At 58.7% G+C, this 14,862-nt stretch overlaps 1 protein-coding gene across 18 annotated transcripts in view; it reads right to left on the reverse strand.

The window, feature by feature from the left end:
* Positions 1-2,217: 2,217 nt before the first annotated feature.
* JAKMIP3 (Janus kinase and microtubule interacting protein 3) overlaps positions 2,218-14,862 on the reverse strand; it is a 40,035-nt gene continuing 27,390 nt past the window's right edge. For 7 of the 18 annotated variants that reach the window (XM_045582177.1, XM_045582179.1, XM_045582171.1 and 4 more), the window contains 9 exons: positions 14,560-14,658; positions 14,397-14,450; positions 11,861-11,926; positions 11,488-11,556; positions 11,322-11,399; positions 8,674-8,877; positions 8,334-8,399; positions 6,934-7,006; positions 6,180-6,314 (listed from right to left, as the gene is read on the reverse strand). In XM_045582177.1, coding sequence (XP_045438133.1) covers positions 6,956-7,006; positions 8,334-8,399; positions 8,674-8,877; positions 11,322-11,399; positions 11,488-11,556; positions 11,861-11,926; positions 14,397-14,450; positions 14,560-14,658 — 687 coding nt within the window. In that variant the 3' untranslated portion in view covers positions 6,180-6,314; positions 6,934-6,955. Of the gene's footprint in view, positions 2,432-5,334; positions 6,315-6,933; positions 7,007-8,333; positions 8,400-8,673; positions 8,878-11,321; positions 11,400-11,487; positions 11,557-11,860; positions 11,927-14,390; positions 14,451-14,559; positions 14,659-14,862 lie in introns of those variants that run through there. The other 11 variants (XM_045582168.1, XM_036439284.2, XM_036439290.2 and 8 more) reach the window with 4 other exon arrangements.

Here is a 14,862-nt window from a genome sequence, read left to right on the forward strand (position 1 = left end):
TCAGCAGGTGCTGCCAGGTGCCTCTGACTCCAGTGCCTGTCCTTCCAGGAGATGCTCCATGACTTCAGATGAGCCCACAGATGAGATGCCTGCTGCCCCTCCCCAGTGGGCAGGAGGCCCGAGTTCCCTTCTTGGTGTGGAAAGAGATATTATCCTTCAGAATGCACACAGAACACAGGAGTGGCTAACATAGCCAGACTTTAATACCTTCTGAGGAGGAGAACATTGCTATTCTAAGATTTATAACAATGTTTATTAAAACTGTACAATAAATTACAAATGAGTAAAAACTTTTCTGATATACATCGTAGGAATCACCGTACAAAAATATGTGCAAAATGTTTGTGGTTGATCGCCATACAAACCTACGTCGGACCTGTGGATACCGGCTAGCACGGAACAGATCACACGTGTAGAATGTGTTACTGAGGAGGTTTTCGGGGACGTAAATACTGGGCTGGCATGTTGCCGGGAGGAGACAGCTGCTCAATTTGTTTTTGCATAAATGTACAGTCAAGCTTTTAAAAAATAGACAGTAAACAAATATAGGATTTGATACATATATGTACAACTTGATTTCCTGAGCCTAAACGTAAGTCCGTTGCTGTGTTAAAACACACAGCCCACCTTAAGGTTTTGACGACGGCAAAAGCAGGTGAAAGTGACAGAGCCTCAAACCCACTCCCACACACCCTCCTTCCTGACCTCCGGGGCCGTGTAAGGCACGCAGGGTGTCCCGAAGCTTGGGGTCCCCCCAGACCGAGGTGCACACACCTCCATGTCAGCAAGGAAGCTGCGGTTCACGTGGGCCTCTTGGTCTAGACAAGCGTAGCGGTGCGCTGTTCTGGGGTGTGCACACAGTGCTACGTGAGAGCTATGGTGCTGCATACATGTTGACGTCTTGGTTACACAGTCAGCATTTCTGGCAAGGTTTCAGGGTCCCCCACTTGGTCCACTGGGGAGCGATGCATTTCCACACAGACTTCCCCTTTGGAAGAGCTCACTGGTCTTGAGTAAAAGGTACACTCTAGGATTTAGAAAATGCACCTTCTTTAAAGTACTTGAATTCTCCAGGTGCTTGCTGGGCCAGCAGGAATCAGTGGCAAATGCTCGTATTTTGCCGTGTGCGCAAAGCCCAGTCCTGAAACGCTGGCTTTTGTAATGAGATGAAAGTGGGCGCCTCTGACACAGAACAGAAAGCAATGCTGTCGAAGGAGAAAAACGGACATTGTGTGTGCTTTCCGAAGACGGCAGGGATGCGAATGTGCTCTGGTGCCTGGAATGTTTTTTTGAAACATTCATTGAGCCGTTTCCCCTCTCCTATGGACACACATTTCACGTGTAACAACTTTGTATGCATCAGTGCATACGCACATGCTTCTCTCTCCCGAACAGTGTGCCCTTTTTAAAAGTATAAGCTGTGATTAAACGTGTCAGGGTGGGTGGGTTGGCCCATGAAGAACTCCAGACATGTGGACAACATGCAAAGCCAGAGCAGTCCAAGGAGACAGGGATGTGACTTTGGATTTCAAATGCGGATCTTTAGATCCTGAATGGCCGCCCGCATGACTGCTGCTCCTGTGCAGGTTCGCACTGGGGGACCCCACAAGAGGAGTGCATGGGACTTCCGGGGTGTCCCCTGATGCCTGGGTCACACACTCCCTCACCCTTCCATCTGTTCATCCATCAGTCCTTGGGCCTTTCACTAATGCCAGGCTATTGCTGCCATTCGGTTCTGAGCACAACCAATGCTGGTTCAGTCATCATGAACTGGCCCAGGTCCTATCCCAGTGAATGCTAAGTCAGCATGGCCTTAATGACAGCAAAGGATGAGCCCTTCTCACAGACGTGCTGAATAGTGTGCTGCCCAGCGGAACCCTGCCCGCCCTCAGGAAGCACATCTGTCTGACCCTGTCAGCGTCTCCCCATTCCAGCCCAGGGAGTCGGCTGCCGCTGTCGTCCCCACCAGAGCTGAGCATCTGTTCCAACATAATGTAAACCGAACCTACACTTCAGACAATGCAGCCACCCACCCTCCCTCCTGCCGCTCGGTGATGCGGTTTGTGTTCCTTTATGCAACACTATGAGCTCTGTTCTCGCCTGGCTGCACGGCTAACTGTCCGGTGTGTCCACTTCTAAGTGCCCTGAGGGCTAAATTCCTGTGCATGGTGGTCTGGTGGAGCAAGTGTGTGCACGTGCACACAAACACACGTGCGCACACATGCACACGTGCGCGCGCGTGCATGCACACACCCCTTGCAACTTCAGCACCGAGAGCAACAACCTTAGTCTATCCAGGGGCGAGGCCCACAGAAGAAGAGCTGGATATTGGGCTGCATCCCAGTGCTGGGCGGCGTTCCTGGGCTGCGGACCGAGCCCTCGGCGGGAAGGGAAATCACACTAACCCTGGCTTCCACGTGTGCCGTTTCCTCTGAAAAAAGAGGGAAGACAAAAGCTTTATTTTAGTGTGAGCCATCCAAGGCACTCAGGGGAAGGCCTGAGAAAGCGCCAGGGGCCGCGGTGCCACATTTGAGCCCCTGCCCAAGAGATGCAAACAGCGTTCCTGAAGGTCATGGGGCCACAAAGGTGGGTCCGTGGGTTCCACGCATGAAGCCACGTGCAGAGTGGCCTAGACCTTCCCACAACGCCTGGGGCAGCTGCCCACGTTCCCACCCCATCTTCTCATTACCACTGAGAAAGGGGCTGTGGTAGGCGGCAATCCCTCCTTCTCGTCTTTTACCTTTGTGATGTCTGGAACAGGTTAGGAAAGGCCTTCTAACAAGGAGGCCAGGCCAGGATCGGCTCCTGGGGCGGCAGGAGTAAGAGCAGGATGAGGGAGGGGTCAGAGGCGAAACCCCAGGGTCTCAGATTTTAGAAACTCTACAGGTTTCTGGTCCAGGAGAGAACGAGAGGGTTTGTGGGTTTTTTGTTTTGGTTTCTTAGCCTAATTTCTAAGTCAGCTGACAGTCCCCGAAGGAGAGCGCCCTGGACTGGCAACTGCCCGGCGATGGGGCGGTGTCCTGGTAGGGACGGCCGCCACAACCAAAGCCTCGCTACATTTAGGAGAGCGCGGTTATGGCGTCGTGTCCATATTGGCCTGCACTGAGGAAAAGTGAGGAAGCACAGGAATAGGCAGACAACCAAAGCCATAGACTGGCTCCATGTCACGGCGCCAGAATGAGCAGAGGAGGGACTGGGGGTGCTGGCAGCCTGATGTTTTGAAGTGGGCCCCGGCCTGCAGACACAGGCACGTCAGAACCTCATTAAGAGCTGCGGAAGCAGAACGCCCATCGGTCCCACGTGCGAACGGACTCGTACATATGGATCAGGAAACAACATTCTGATTCCTGTCAAAATAGAGCCGGAGGAGCAGGCCTGCGTCTGTGTTTGTGTTGGGAGTTCCCGCCGAGATCAGCTGTGGGGAAACAGCGCTGCTGGCACTGGGGACGAGCACCTTCAGGGTCGGAGGTTTGTTCTCTGCCTTCCAACCATCTGAGCACACAGGATCCCACCGAGTCCACGTCAGCCCAGGGCTCACCAGGTCACTACCTCCAGGTAATGGCCGGAAGGGTGTAGAAGCCAGGTCAGCCGTGTCCCTCCAACAGAGAAGGTGGCTGATCTTATCTGTGTACCATGCATATACGTGGACTGCACAGTCCCCTGCCAGTGTGGGCGCAGAATCCAACTGCCCAGGCTGCCAGGCCTCTGCCTGACCACACACACACACACACACACACACACACACACGCGTGTCACACGGGCGCACTCTGCCTGCTCCCCACCAGTGCCTGTCCCGTTTCCTGTCTGGGTGGCAGGCAGCAGCTCTCACAGCCCCACAGGGGGCTGTCCAGCTGTCTTTTCTGACACTGACCTCTCTGATAATGGCCCCATGGCTGTGCCTCTAAAAAGACCCATTATTGCTTCCATCAAGATGGCTGCATTTCCATCACCAGGCAGCTGCTGCCGGCAGGGAGCTGTGGCCTGAGTTGTGGCCGAGAGACTGGGCTAGACAGCAGAGCGGTGAGGGGGAGGGGACGCCTCCATTTCTGCCTGCGACTCTGCACATCTCGCAGGGACATTAGAGGAAGGCTTTGCCGTTCCTAAGGCAGGAGGATTCTAAACAAAGAGCGACAGTAAATTGCAACACGAACGGGGAAAGCCTCCGTTCACAGTCTCTGGGAGGCCGAGCATCGTGTCTAGTTTTGGCTCCCAGGTGGACACACGCCCAGAAGCAGCCCCTGCCCATCACACTCACAGACTTTACAAGAATGTTCCAGAAGCAAACCCGAGTGTCCGTCAGAGGGAGGAAAGCCCACGCCACGCAGACACAGTACGGAGAGTCTGGGCGCCATGATATCACATGCAGGAAGCACGGCCGGGAGACACACACAGCACCTCTCCTCTCTTCGTCAAGACTGGCGAGACAGCGCAACTACACCTTTAGGAACACGTGAGTCTGCAACAAAGCTCCACAGGGCGCTGCCCGGGCCTGGGACAGCAGTGACCTCTCAGGGGAGGGCAGCGATGGGCCAGGGTCCTGTGGTTGGAAGTCACCGCGTCCACAGATGTTAGAAAGAACAAATCGCCGAAACCGGTTTGGCTCAGTGGATAGAGCGTCGGCCTGCGGACTGAAAGGTCTCAGGTTCGATTCCGGTCAAGGGCATGTACCTTGGTTGTGGGCACATCCCCAGTAGGGGGTGTGAAGGTAGCTGATCGATGATTATCTCTCAAGACGGCAAAGGTGGAGGGAACTCGGTGACAAGGACCGGCGAGGGGAAGGCACAGGAGCTGCAGTGGCCTCTCAGGCCAGCAGGGATCCCTCAAGCCAGCAAGATGGGGGGGGGGGGGGCAGGACAAGCTAAGATCCAGTGGGTCTGGAGCAGATGTGGGGCACCTTTCACAAGCTCCCCGCTGCAGAGCAGAGATGAGGCCATGCTCAGAGCTCAGGGACAGTCCCTGCACGTTCACAGGGGCTCCAGGAGGCCTTGGCTGGCCTGGGGGTGTCTTGGGTCTGGGCTGAGGAGGCCCATATGGGGTCAGCTCATGAAGGACAGAGTGAGGAGCCCACACATGGACACCCTCTGGGGATCAGACCTGGTCCAGGGGCAGTAATGGGCAGTGAGCCACCCCCACCCGGCCCACCCACCCACATAGACACAGAGGAGTGTCCCAGCAAACTGACCCACATGTAAAAGCGGCTGCACTGGACTGAGCAGGATCAGATAAGGTGGAATCCTGTGGCCAAACAGATGTCATCACCCCCACCCCCACCCCAAGGGCCCCAAGCAGGCGGGATGGAAGCGCTGTCCCCAGGGACGTGTGGCAGTGCCTTACCTGCTCGCCACCTCGGCGTCCGGCTCCCTCCTCACCTTCCCAGGTGCCCTGCTGTCCTTCGCAGAGTTCCAAGGGCAGAGTTCTGGACAGGGCAGCTTCAACCCCACTCAACTCCCTGCGGCCTGCAGGCCTTGGGCGGGCGGAGACCAGCACCCAGGCCTCCATGGGGTCTGGGCTGCTGCTGGAGGTGGCCACTGGATCTCTGAGGAGGTCAGAGCCCTGTCCAGGGGGCCGCTGTGTCATCCACCTGCCGTCATCATGCTCAGTCCCACCAGCCTCAGCCTTCACGTCTCCGGCGGTGAGGAGGCCCCGGCGATGGCATGGAACAGCATGGCAGCCGCAGCCCCATCTGTGCCCTGGGGCGTCAGCCTCAAACGAGGGCGGGCATCGTGATGGGTCCATCAGTCAGTGCAGGGACCCCAGTGAGCGAGTCGCAGCGTCAGCGCAGCCCAGCGGTGGCGGCCCAGGGAGACCCCCTCGGGACGTCCGGAACGCGGTGACCACAGGCCACCGTCGCGGCCACAGCCACACTCGGTCTTCCTGTGGGGCAGCTGCGTTTTTCTGAGAATCCTCCTCGGAGACCAGGTCACAGCTGCTGCGGGAACCAGGAGGGGTGGGGTGCCGGCTCTGGGACACGCCCTTGGCACCTGCACAGTTTGCTTCTGGAACATTCACGTCCCCGGAACGGGAACTGGGGGGGCTGCATCCCAAGGAGGGGCCCCAGGGTCCAGCAGCCAGGACCAAGCCCTTCCGTGGAGCCCCGTCAGGAAACCAGTTCTCACCCGGGCTCGTCAGGGCGGACAGCCGCCCGCTCAGAGCAGCCGGAGCCCCCCTCTCGGCCGCTGCCTCCCCGGGAGGGCGTCCGCCCAGACCAGAGCCTCCGGGGCACGCAGGGGTGGCGCAGGCCGCCTCCACGTGCCACCCAGGCGCCCGCTGCTGTGCAGTCCAGCCAGAGGGACGGGGTCCGGCTCCTCTGGGGGCTGGAACAACAGAGACGAGGACACGTCAGGACGGAGGCTCAGTGATGGGCAGAGGCTGCGGGATGGGGCCCGGGGGCAAGGCCCGCCACCTCCCGGGGAAGTCCTCACGGGCACCCTGTGAAGGGCGGGGCCTCGGACACACACAGACGTGTCCTCTCCTCTTGTCTCGGGAGGAGGAGGTGGCTGGCCTCCACGTGTGGCCCGGGTGTGAGAGCTGCGGGATGGGCCACAGCTTAGCCTGATCGGGGCGTCAACGAGCCAGCGCGTCAGGGAGGCTGGCCTCTCCGGCCGGGTCTCCAGCGGGACCCAAGCTCATACCTGATACCACGGGGAGAGGACAAAAGACCCAGCAGTGCTCCGCCAGCACTCGTGCCCCCGACACAGGAAACAGAGCCACGAGGCATCTGGGGCGCACACAGCCCTCCGCCCTGTGGGTGGGGGGTCCTTGCCCTCCTTCTTTGTCAAGAAAGGCCAGCGCCCTGGGCCCTCTGACGACCGCAGGCCCCTCTGGACCCTGGTCCCCGCCGGGGCTGAGGGTCCTGGGCCGCGGGCACCTCCCGGGCAGGCAGGGGGCAGAGCGGGACCCTCGCCCGGAAACTCTGGGCCATGACATACTCACCACGTCAGGGTGCCCGGGCGAGCTATGACCACAGAATGAAAGCTAAGGAGAAAAATAAGAACAAAAATAGAAACTGAAAAGGAGGGGAGGGCAGAGACATGGAGGGGAGAGAGAGAAGAGAGAGGTTGTAGTACTCTGGCAGGAGACACGGTGGTCGCAGACAGAACGAGACGGGGGCCGGCGGGGTCAGGAGCCATCCTGCCGGCCGGGGTCAGCGGTTTAAGGATCATGCCTGGGGGGGGGGGGCCTGGGTCTGAGTGACGGTGTGGCCACCACACAGACATGCTCTGGGGACCTCGCATCGGCCAGAGGCAGGGCTGGGGGGAGAGGGGGACAGGCAGGAGGCACGTGCCTGGTGCGTCCCTGCCTCTCAGGGGCACAGATTGGAGTGCGGAAGAGGGCAGCTGGTTAGAGGGCGTGTGGGATAGGAGCTCTAGGGTGGCCTTGGGCGCAGTGGATTGGCACACTTACTGGGACGAGACTGCTCAGCAGATGGCAGTGAAGTGCCCAGAGTTTGTCACTGGCGGGAGGGGTGGGCAGTGTGGGGTGGGCAGGGTGAGGAGGGGTGAGCTGTACGAGGACTGCTGTGGGGAGGGGACCCTCTCCTCTGCCGGCTCTTTGAGGAGGATGCGCAGCTACAGGTGAGGGAGTCCCATCCAAACACCAGCCTCCTGCTCTGTGGAAGGGACCAGCCGGGGAGCACTCGGCACTCAGTGGGGAGCCGCCCCTCTATGAGGCCTGCCCTCCAGGCGGGACTGACCACAAGAACCCACCACTTGTGGTCACTGGCGATCACTGAAACGTCCCTAAATTACGGGAAAAGAACTGCCCTAAACTAAGCAAAGCCCCACGGTCAGAGTCAGGTCCTCCCCGGTCAGAGTCAGGTCCTCCCCGGTCCTGCTCCGGGCAGCTCGGTCTGGGGAGCGCCAAGTCGCACTAATACCGGGAGTGGACGGGCCCCCGTGACTCACACCTCACAGGCCGGGGTCCAGGAAAAGAGCCGGACAGTCCGATCCAGGCCCCAAGCTGTGTGGCCCCAAACTAAACCTGTGCCAGCACGCGAGTCTCCTAAACCTACAAGCCATTGTGTTAGGGACCAGAAACAAGACTCGTCCTGGACAAAACAGATGCCTCAGCCGGCTGTCAGGGAGCCTGGGCACATCTTGCCACAGCTGGGAAACTGAGATCATGAGAGACACGAGGGCCGCACAGCTGGGCCGTGGCAGAGGAGGCGGCCCAGGCCCCAGGCTCCTGGTCCAGAGCCGCTGCGGCCCTGAAACCTTTCTGTCCCCAGTGCCCCGACCCAGCAGCTTCCAGTGACGCCCGGGAGAGTTACTGGTCCTTCTCTCTTTCAGACGCTCTGGAAACAAAACAGGCCCCAAAACGTGCATTTGTTTTACCTTTTCCTCCAGTTCCTTTATTTGCCTCTTCTGGGCCTCTATCCTTTCTTCTAACTCCTTAATTCTCTGCAACGGCAAAGGGACGGAAGGCTTCCGTTACCAGGCTGCCTGGGAGACCATGTGGGAAGACGGCTTTCAAGGATTCCTTCAGGGACCTGGCGCCCAAGCAGCCACTGAGCCACGGCCGTGCTGGACGTGGGCCCCGTGGGGGTGCTGATGGGGGGGGGGGCAGGTGGCCTGGCAGGAGGGTCTGCATGGGTGTGGCTGATAGGGCGTGGTCGTGGGAGTGGCTCCTGGAGGGCACGTTCATGCACCATCTCCTCCATCCCCGCCGGCGCACCTGCTGTGCCAGCTGCAGGAGCTCCATGCGCTCCCGCAGGATCTGGGCGTCCCGCTCGCGCAGCTCGCTCATGACCTGGCGCTTCCACTGCTCCACGGCCGCCCGGAGCTTCTCCCGCTCCTCCTCCGACAGCAGCTCGGCCACCTTGGCCCCCGCCTCTTGCTGCAGGGCGTCGAACAGCATGGCCTCCAGCTCCAGGATGTGCTGGGCGGGAGGGGAGAGGTTAGTCCTCGCCCGGTGGGGGGCCAGGCACCCCGTCCCTCGGTGTCACAGCTCCGAGCCCCTGCACTGAGGGCACCGGCTGGCTGCAATGGTGCCCTGCCACCGGGCCCAGGGGCACAGCCCTCGGCGCCATGTGTAACGTCGGAAAGCGTGGCTGGCAGATCCGTGAGCCCGGAGTGGGGTGACGGCCTGGGGTGTGGGGTGTGGGCAGGTGTCCCCAAGGAAAGAACAGGGGAGGGAAGGCTTCTTCCTGGGCTCACAACCTTCGTCAGACCTGGGCTCTGAGACCCGGGGCGGGAGGAAGGGCAGTGCCTACAGGGCTCTGTGACTAAGGACAGGGTGGGAGTCCTTGACGTCCCGCCTTCCCTGCTGAGGGAGCGGGCATCTGAGTCCTCCCCAATGACGCCTGTGGTGGGGTGAATTGTGTTCCCAAAGAGATTCGATCCCGCCCTAGCCGGCTTGGCTCAATGGATAGAGCCTGCAGACTGAAAGGTCCCAGGTTCGAATCCGGTCAGAGGCATATGCCTGGGATGTGGGGTCAATCCCCAATAGGGGGCGTGCGGGAGGCAGCCGATCAGTGATTCTCATCATTGATGTTTCTCTCTCCGTCTCCCTTCCTCTCTGAAATCAATAATGTGTGTGTGTGTGTGTGTGTGTGTGTGTGTGTGTGTGTGTATGATTTGATCCACTCCCTCTCCACAAGTGGGAGGGCCACTGAGTGCCACCCCAGCACTCTGGCGCAGACACACAGGGGGCACACCCCGTTCCCCATGGGTCACAGCTTCCTTGAGGAGGCAGGACTGGGCCTCAGGGTCACCCAGGCCCACCATCGCGCCACACTGGTACAGCACCACCCGATACTCCGGAGCCCTCGCCAGCCCTGCACCAGCCACCTCAGCTGGTGGGCGACTTCCCATGGACCAGGGTGAAGGGTGACTATTAGGGGACATGGTCATCATCACGGGTCTCAGGGGAGAGCCTGGAGCCCCACAGACCCCTCGTCCCCTTGAAAAGAGTGGGGTAAGGGAGAAGCTGACCAGGCCGAGGAACAGCCGGCCCCCGGGCCCCAGGTCGGGGCTGATGGGTGAGACTCAGGGCGGGGAAGGACTGAGCGGAGACAGCGTGGGCTACGGTGGGGACACGGGGGTGCGGGGGTGGCGAGAAGGTAAGTGCCTCAGCCCTCTGCTGCCTTCCAGAAAGCCTGTTGTGACCGAGAAGCCAGGGACAGGCCAAGTGACTCCTGCTCTGACTCCGCCCCAGCGCTCACCCTGATGCACACTCCCAAGGGCTCAGCCATCGGGTCTGAGGCTGGGAGAGCTTTTTTCCTCTGGGACTTTAGAGATTCAGTCTTTGAAAGAACCACGTTCTCAAACTACAGAAGCCCATCTTCCCATAAAAAATGTACCCCTTCACACACGAATGTCTCCTTTTCTCCAGGCAAAACGATTAAGAAAACGCCTTTGGGCTGAGTAGGCATTTCGAGAAATGAAAAAAAAGCACCCACTTTTGGACCTCACTTAAGAGTACATTTCATGGTTCTTGACAGCCCCCACTGCGCTGTCCCAGCAGCACACACGCCTTCTCCCCACCTTCTCAGAGCAGGAGCGTGTGAGTGCGTGCAAGGGGAGCTCCGGTTCTCAGCCAAACACAGGCGAGTGTGGGCCTGGAATTAACACCCGGGGCCTGGGAGGGGGATGCGCGTCCCCTCCCTACACACACACAAGCAGGAGCCCGGGACACTGGGGGCGTCTCTGACCCTCCTGGCAACTCCGGGAAGTAGTCCCAGACCCACACCGGCTCTTAGCCCATCCTCAGGCACCTCGCTCAGGCCGCCTTGCTGGGGTGAAAGGGGGGGTCCCCCGGGACCAGCACATGACATCATCTGCCTTCACGGATTCGCACTCCAGGGGAGACAAAGGCACACGGACTAGGACGGCCCTGCAGGGAGACACTCATTCCCGGGGTGACTAATGGCCGGAGAGCAGGCGCGGGCTTGGTCCTGCAGGAAACTTGGGATCTGTCATGGGGACGCTATTTCCCACCGGCAGGCAGAGTGTGGGTCAGGGAGTGGGTGCGAACACAGCAGGAATCCCAGGAGAGAGGTGTTACTTAACTGTGTTCAGTTAATTCGCAAATGAATCCTATTTCAATGACTTCAGTGCTATCACCTCATTTCAAATGTCCCCTTGGCTGCTCCTGTGCCCTGGTTCCTGGGGCGAAGCATTTGATGACGGGCCTGGGCATCCTCGGAGCTCGCCAGGCAACGGGGTGTCAGAGGGACCCAGGCAGGCAGTGACCCACCGATCACACTGGCCCAGGCTCTCCTGCAGGCTGAGGCCTGGCCCACACTGGCCCCAGAGACAGGGTACTGGCGAGGGAGAACTCCCATTTCCATGCCCCCGGGGCCAGCAGCACACGGCTCTTACCTTGTGGGCCTGGTCCAGGGCCTGCTTCCTGTAGTCCAGCTCCTCGTCCAGGTAGCCCTTTTGCTTACTGAACAGCTCCTGAAACACACGGGGACCTGGGTCTCGGCCTCGGGGGTCCAGCCTGGTGACGCCGGGATGCGGGCCACATGGCGGGACACCCACCCACCTTCTCACTCTCCAGGTCGACCATTTTCCGCTGCAGGGCTGTCTCCATCTCTTCCATCTGCTGGAGCCACTGGACACAAAGAGAGCGGGTGGCTGTGACCCTGGGGTGCCATCCCCTCCCCCCACCACGTAAACAGCCTGCCGAAGGAGGGGGGGGCAGGCCTGGCCCTGGCGTCCCCCCACCTCCTCCTGGAGGGGGGAGCTTGCCCTCATAGGGAGTCAGGGCTGAGCTGGCACTATGGTCTCCCTGAGCTCCATCTGCCCAGGGTACAGGCCAGTGCAGGCTCCAGCCCACAGCCTGCTGGTCTCCAGGAAGTCTGCCCCCAGCCAGGAGGAGCATTGTCTCTGAGCTGAGCACCCACACCATCACTTACCTTCTCAGCCAACGTCAGGACGGTCCTGGCTTGTATGACAACCACTTGCTCTTCATTGGTCAGATTCTGCGTCAAAGCAGAATAGACAGAGAGTCAGGGCAGGGCCATCGGGGTAGCTGGGATGAATGACAGGTGCATGGTGAGAATGAATGATGGCTGCTCAGTGATGGGGCTGAATGAGGCTTACATGGTAGGGCTGAATGAGGGTGCATAATGGGGCTGGATGGTGGCTGCAAGGTGGGGCAGAGTGGTGGGTGTTTAGTGGGGCTGATGGAACAGATGCAGGGTGGGAGCTGGGGCCACAGCTAAGGCTGCTTTTACGAAAACACCCTCCCAGGAGTCTGGTACCCTGTTTGTGACCCTGTCCTTTCTGTCCTCTCTGGTCCGCTCACTGCTGGCAGCCATGATGGTCTATTTAGCCCACTGAGGCAGGATGGGATGGGCGGGCAGCACATCGAGCAGGCAGGCAGCAATACACGTGTCCCCACCTGTCTACGCTCCCATCTACGTGCAAAGCCAGCTCTTTGCATCTGCGGCCCTGAATTATTAAAACATCGCTGGCAAATGTGGAGCAAAGAGCACACACCGTGGCTGTGAAATGGTCCCATCCCTGGTGCTTTGCCTTTTTTCTGCGTGTTTTATTCCTGTCTCATTCCAAGGAGCCCGCCTGGGTGGTCCCTCCAGGTGGGGAGTCTGGTTTTGAGACCAGTGAGCATCCTCAGAGGGTGTGGGCACATGAGGTGGTGAGAGCTGGGCTGCCCCTGACTCCCTCTGCTGTGGAAGCTCCCTAGGGGCAGGGGTCTCTTGCCATCCTGACCCTATGCAGGCGGCATGGAGGGGGGCGGGTAGTGACCAAGTGCTATAGGCACAGAGGCAGGCTCTGTCCATGGGACACGCTGCACCCCTGATCCAGGCGTGGTACTGGGGCTGGGCCAGGGCCCCGCATCCTTCCTGCCTCCGGCAAACTGGCCAGGTGGCAAGAATGTCTGGGTTTTGGCATGTGCTTGTGAGTGAGCAAGTGTGTGTGTGTGTGTGTGTGTGTGTGTGTGTGTGTTTGCATGTGTTTCTTTTTCTTCCATGTACTGTGAGAAGTGCACTAGTTTGTCTAAGTCAGTGATCGGCAAACTCATTAGTCAATAGAGCCCAATACCAACAGTACAACGACTGAAATTTCTTTTGAGGGGAGATAAGAGATCAACCAAAGGACTTGTATACATGCATATAAGCATAAGTAACTAATGGACGAAAAACTATGGGGAGGGAGGGAATGTACGGGAGGGGGGGAATTGAAAAAAATTAAAAATAAATAATAAAAATAAAAATAATAGAAAAAAATTCTTTTGAGAACCAAATTTTTTAAACTAAAACTTCTTCTAACACCACTTCTTCAAAATAGACTCACCCAGGCCTTGGTATTTTGTGGAAGAGCCACACTCAAGGGGCCAAAGAGCTGCATATGGCTCTCGAGCTGCAGAATGCTAACCACTGGTCTAAATGTTCTTTCTTGAGAGCAGTGACCAGGATGGGAAGCCCAAGGACTTTAGGACAGCTGTGGGCCATGTGTTTGTTAGCACACCTTGGGGTGGGGGAAGTTCTGGGGTATAGGGTGGGGCTGCCACCTAGTGCAGCTGATCACCCCTTGGGCAGAGGACTCAACAAGTGTAAGATGGTGAATGGAGGGTGGACGAACAAAGGATGGAGGATGGGGAATAGATGAATGGATAAATGGAGGATGGACGATGGAGGATAATGGGAGATAGAGGATGGCTGGATGGAGATGAAGGACAATGGAGGATAGAGGAGCAGCTTTGTGGATGGAGGATACAGGATGAATGGATGGATGGAAGATAGATGGACGGAGGATGAAGGATGGATAGATGGAGGCTGGCTTGCTAGAGGATGAATGGTTGAGGGATAAATGAATGGAGGATGAATGGAGCTGCACAATCGGGCTGGATGGATGGAGGATGAATGGATGAATGGATGGATGAATGGATGAAGATAGATGGATGGACAGGGGCTGGAGTCTGGGATGTAGATATGGTTACTTTGTCCCTTCACTAATGAGGATTCCTTCTGGGTGTTTGTTGTAGAAATTGGAAATCTGGCCTAAATGAGACTTGGAATTATTAATGAGCTCTGCCCACCCTCCCAACCAAGATAGTGAGACTCCCAAATCTGGGGTGTCTACAGCACCATCCCAGGAACAGTTAAAGACTGAGAGGGATCCAGAAACTGAGACTGCGTGGCTAGAAGTATCTCTGCTGAGGAGTTGGGTGTGGGCTCCCCACCCTCACAGAGCAGAGGCCCCAAACCCCCGTGTGGATGGTCGCCACCCACACGGGCACAGGAACAGCATGAGGAAGGAACAGAATTTCTCCCAAATGCCTGGCGCCCATCTCAAGCAGCCCGGGCCACAGGAGGGTGTGGCTGGGCTGGGCAGGGCAGCCTGCGGCAGGACCACAGAGGCTCACGGGGGGCCCCGGACCACGGCATGAGGAGGCATGCACAAGTCAGGAGAGCAACATACACTTACGGCGTTGTCCCCCAAGATGTCCAGCTTCTTCATCAGCTCTGTGACCTGGATGTCCTGGAGACAAAGACACGAGGGACACAGGGGAGGTGAGCGCCAGTGGGTGGGGCGGACGTGGGCACAGTTGGGCACAGTTGGGGCACAGTTGGGGCAGGGGGGGGGTTACCGTCACGCCTTCCGCCTCACAGTACGCTTGCAGGGGGCTCTTGCCGTCCACGAAGGGGATGTGGTGGAAGTTGATGGCGGGTGACTTCCGCTCCCTCTCCTAGACAGAGAGCAAGGCTAGGCACGGGCGGCCGGCCCCTCCCGGCTCCTCCCACCATGGAGGCTGCGCTGGGGCAGCCCAGGGAACACAATAAAGCCACAGAGGCCACCAAACGTGGTCAACATGACATTGGTGTAAGTGAAGCTCCGGCTGTAGCGGGGGCTGAAAGCTCAGTGGACTTGCGCGGGAAGATGCCCACGGAGC

Source organism: Pipistrellus kuhlii, unplaced genomic scaffold (genome assembly GCF_014108245.1).
Source record: "Pipistrellus kuhlii isolate mPipKuh1 unplaced genomic scaffold, mPipKuh1.p scaffold_m20_p_15, whole genome shotgun sequence".
Classification (NCBI taxonomy): Eukaryota; Metazoa; Chordata; class Mammalia; order Chiroptera; family Vespertilionidae; genus Pipistrellus; species Pipistrellus kuhlii.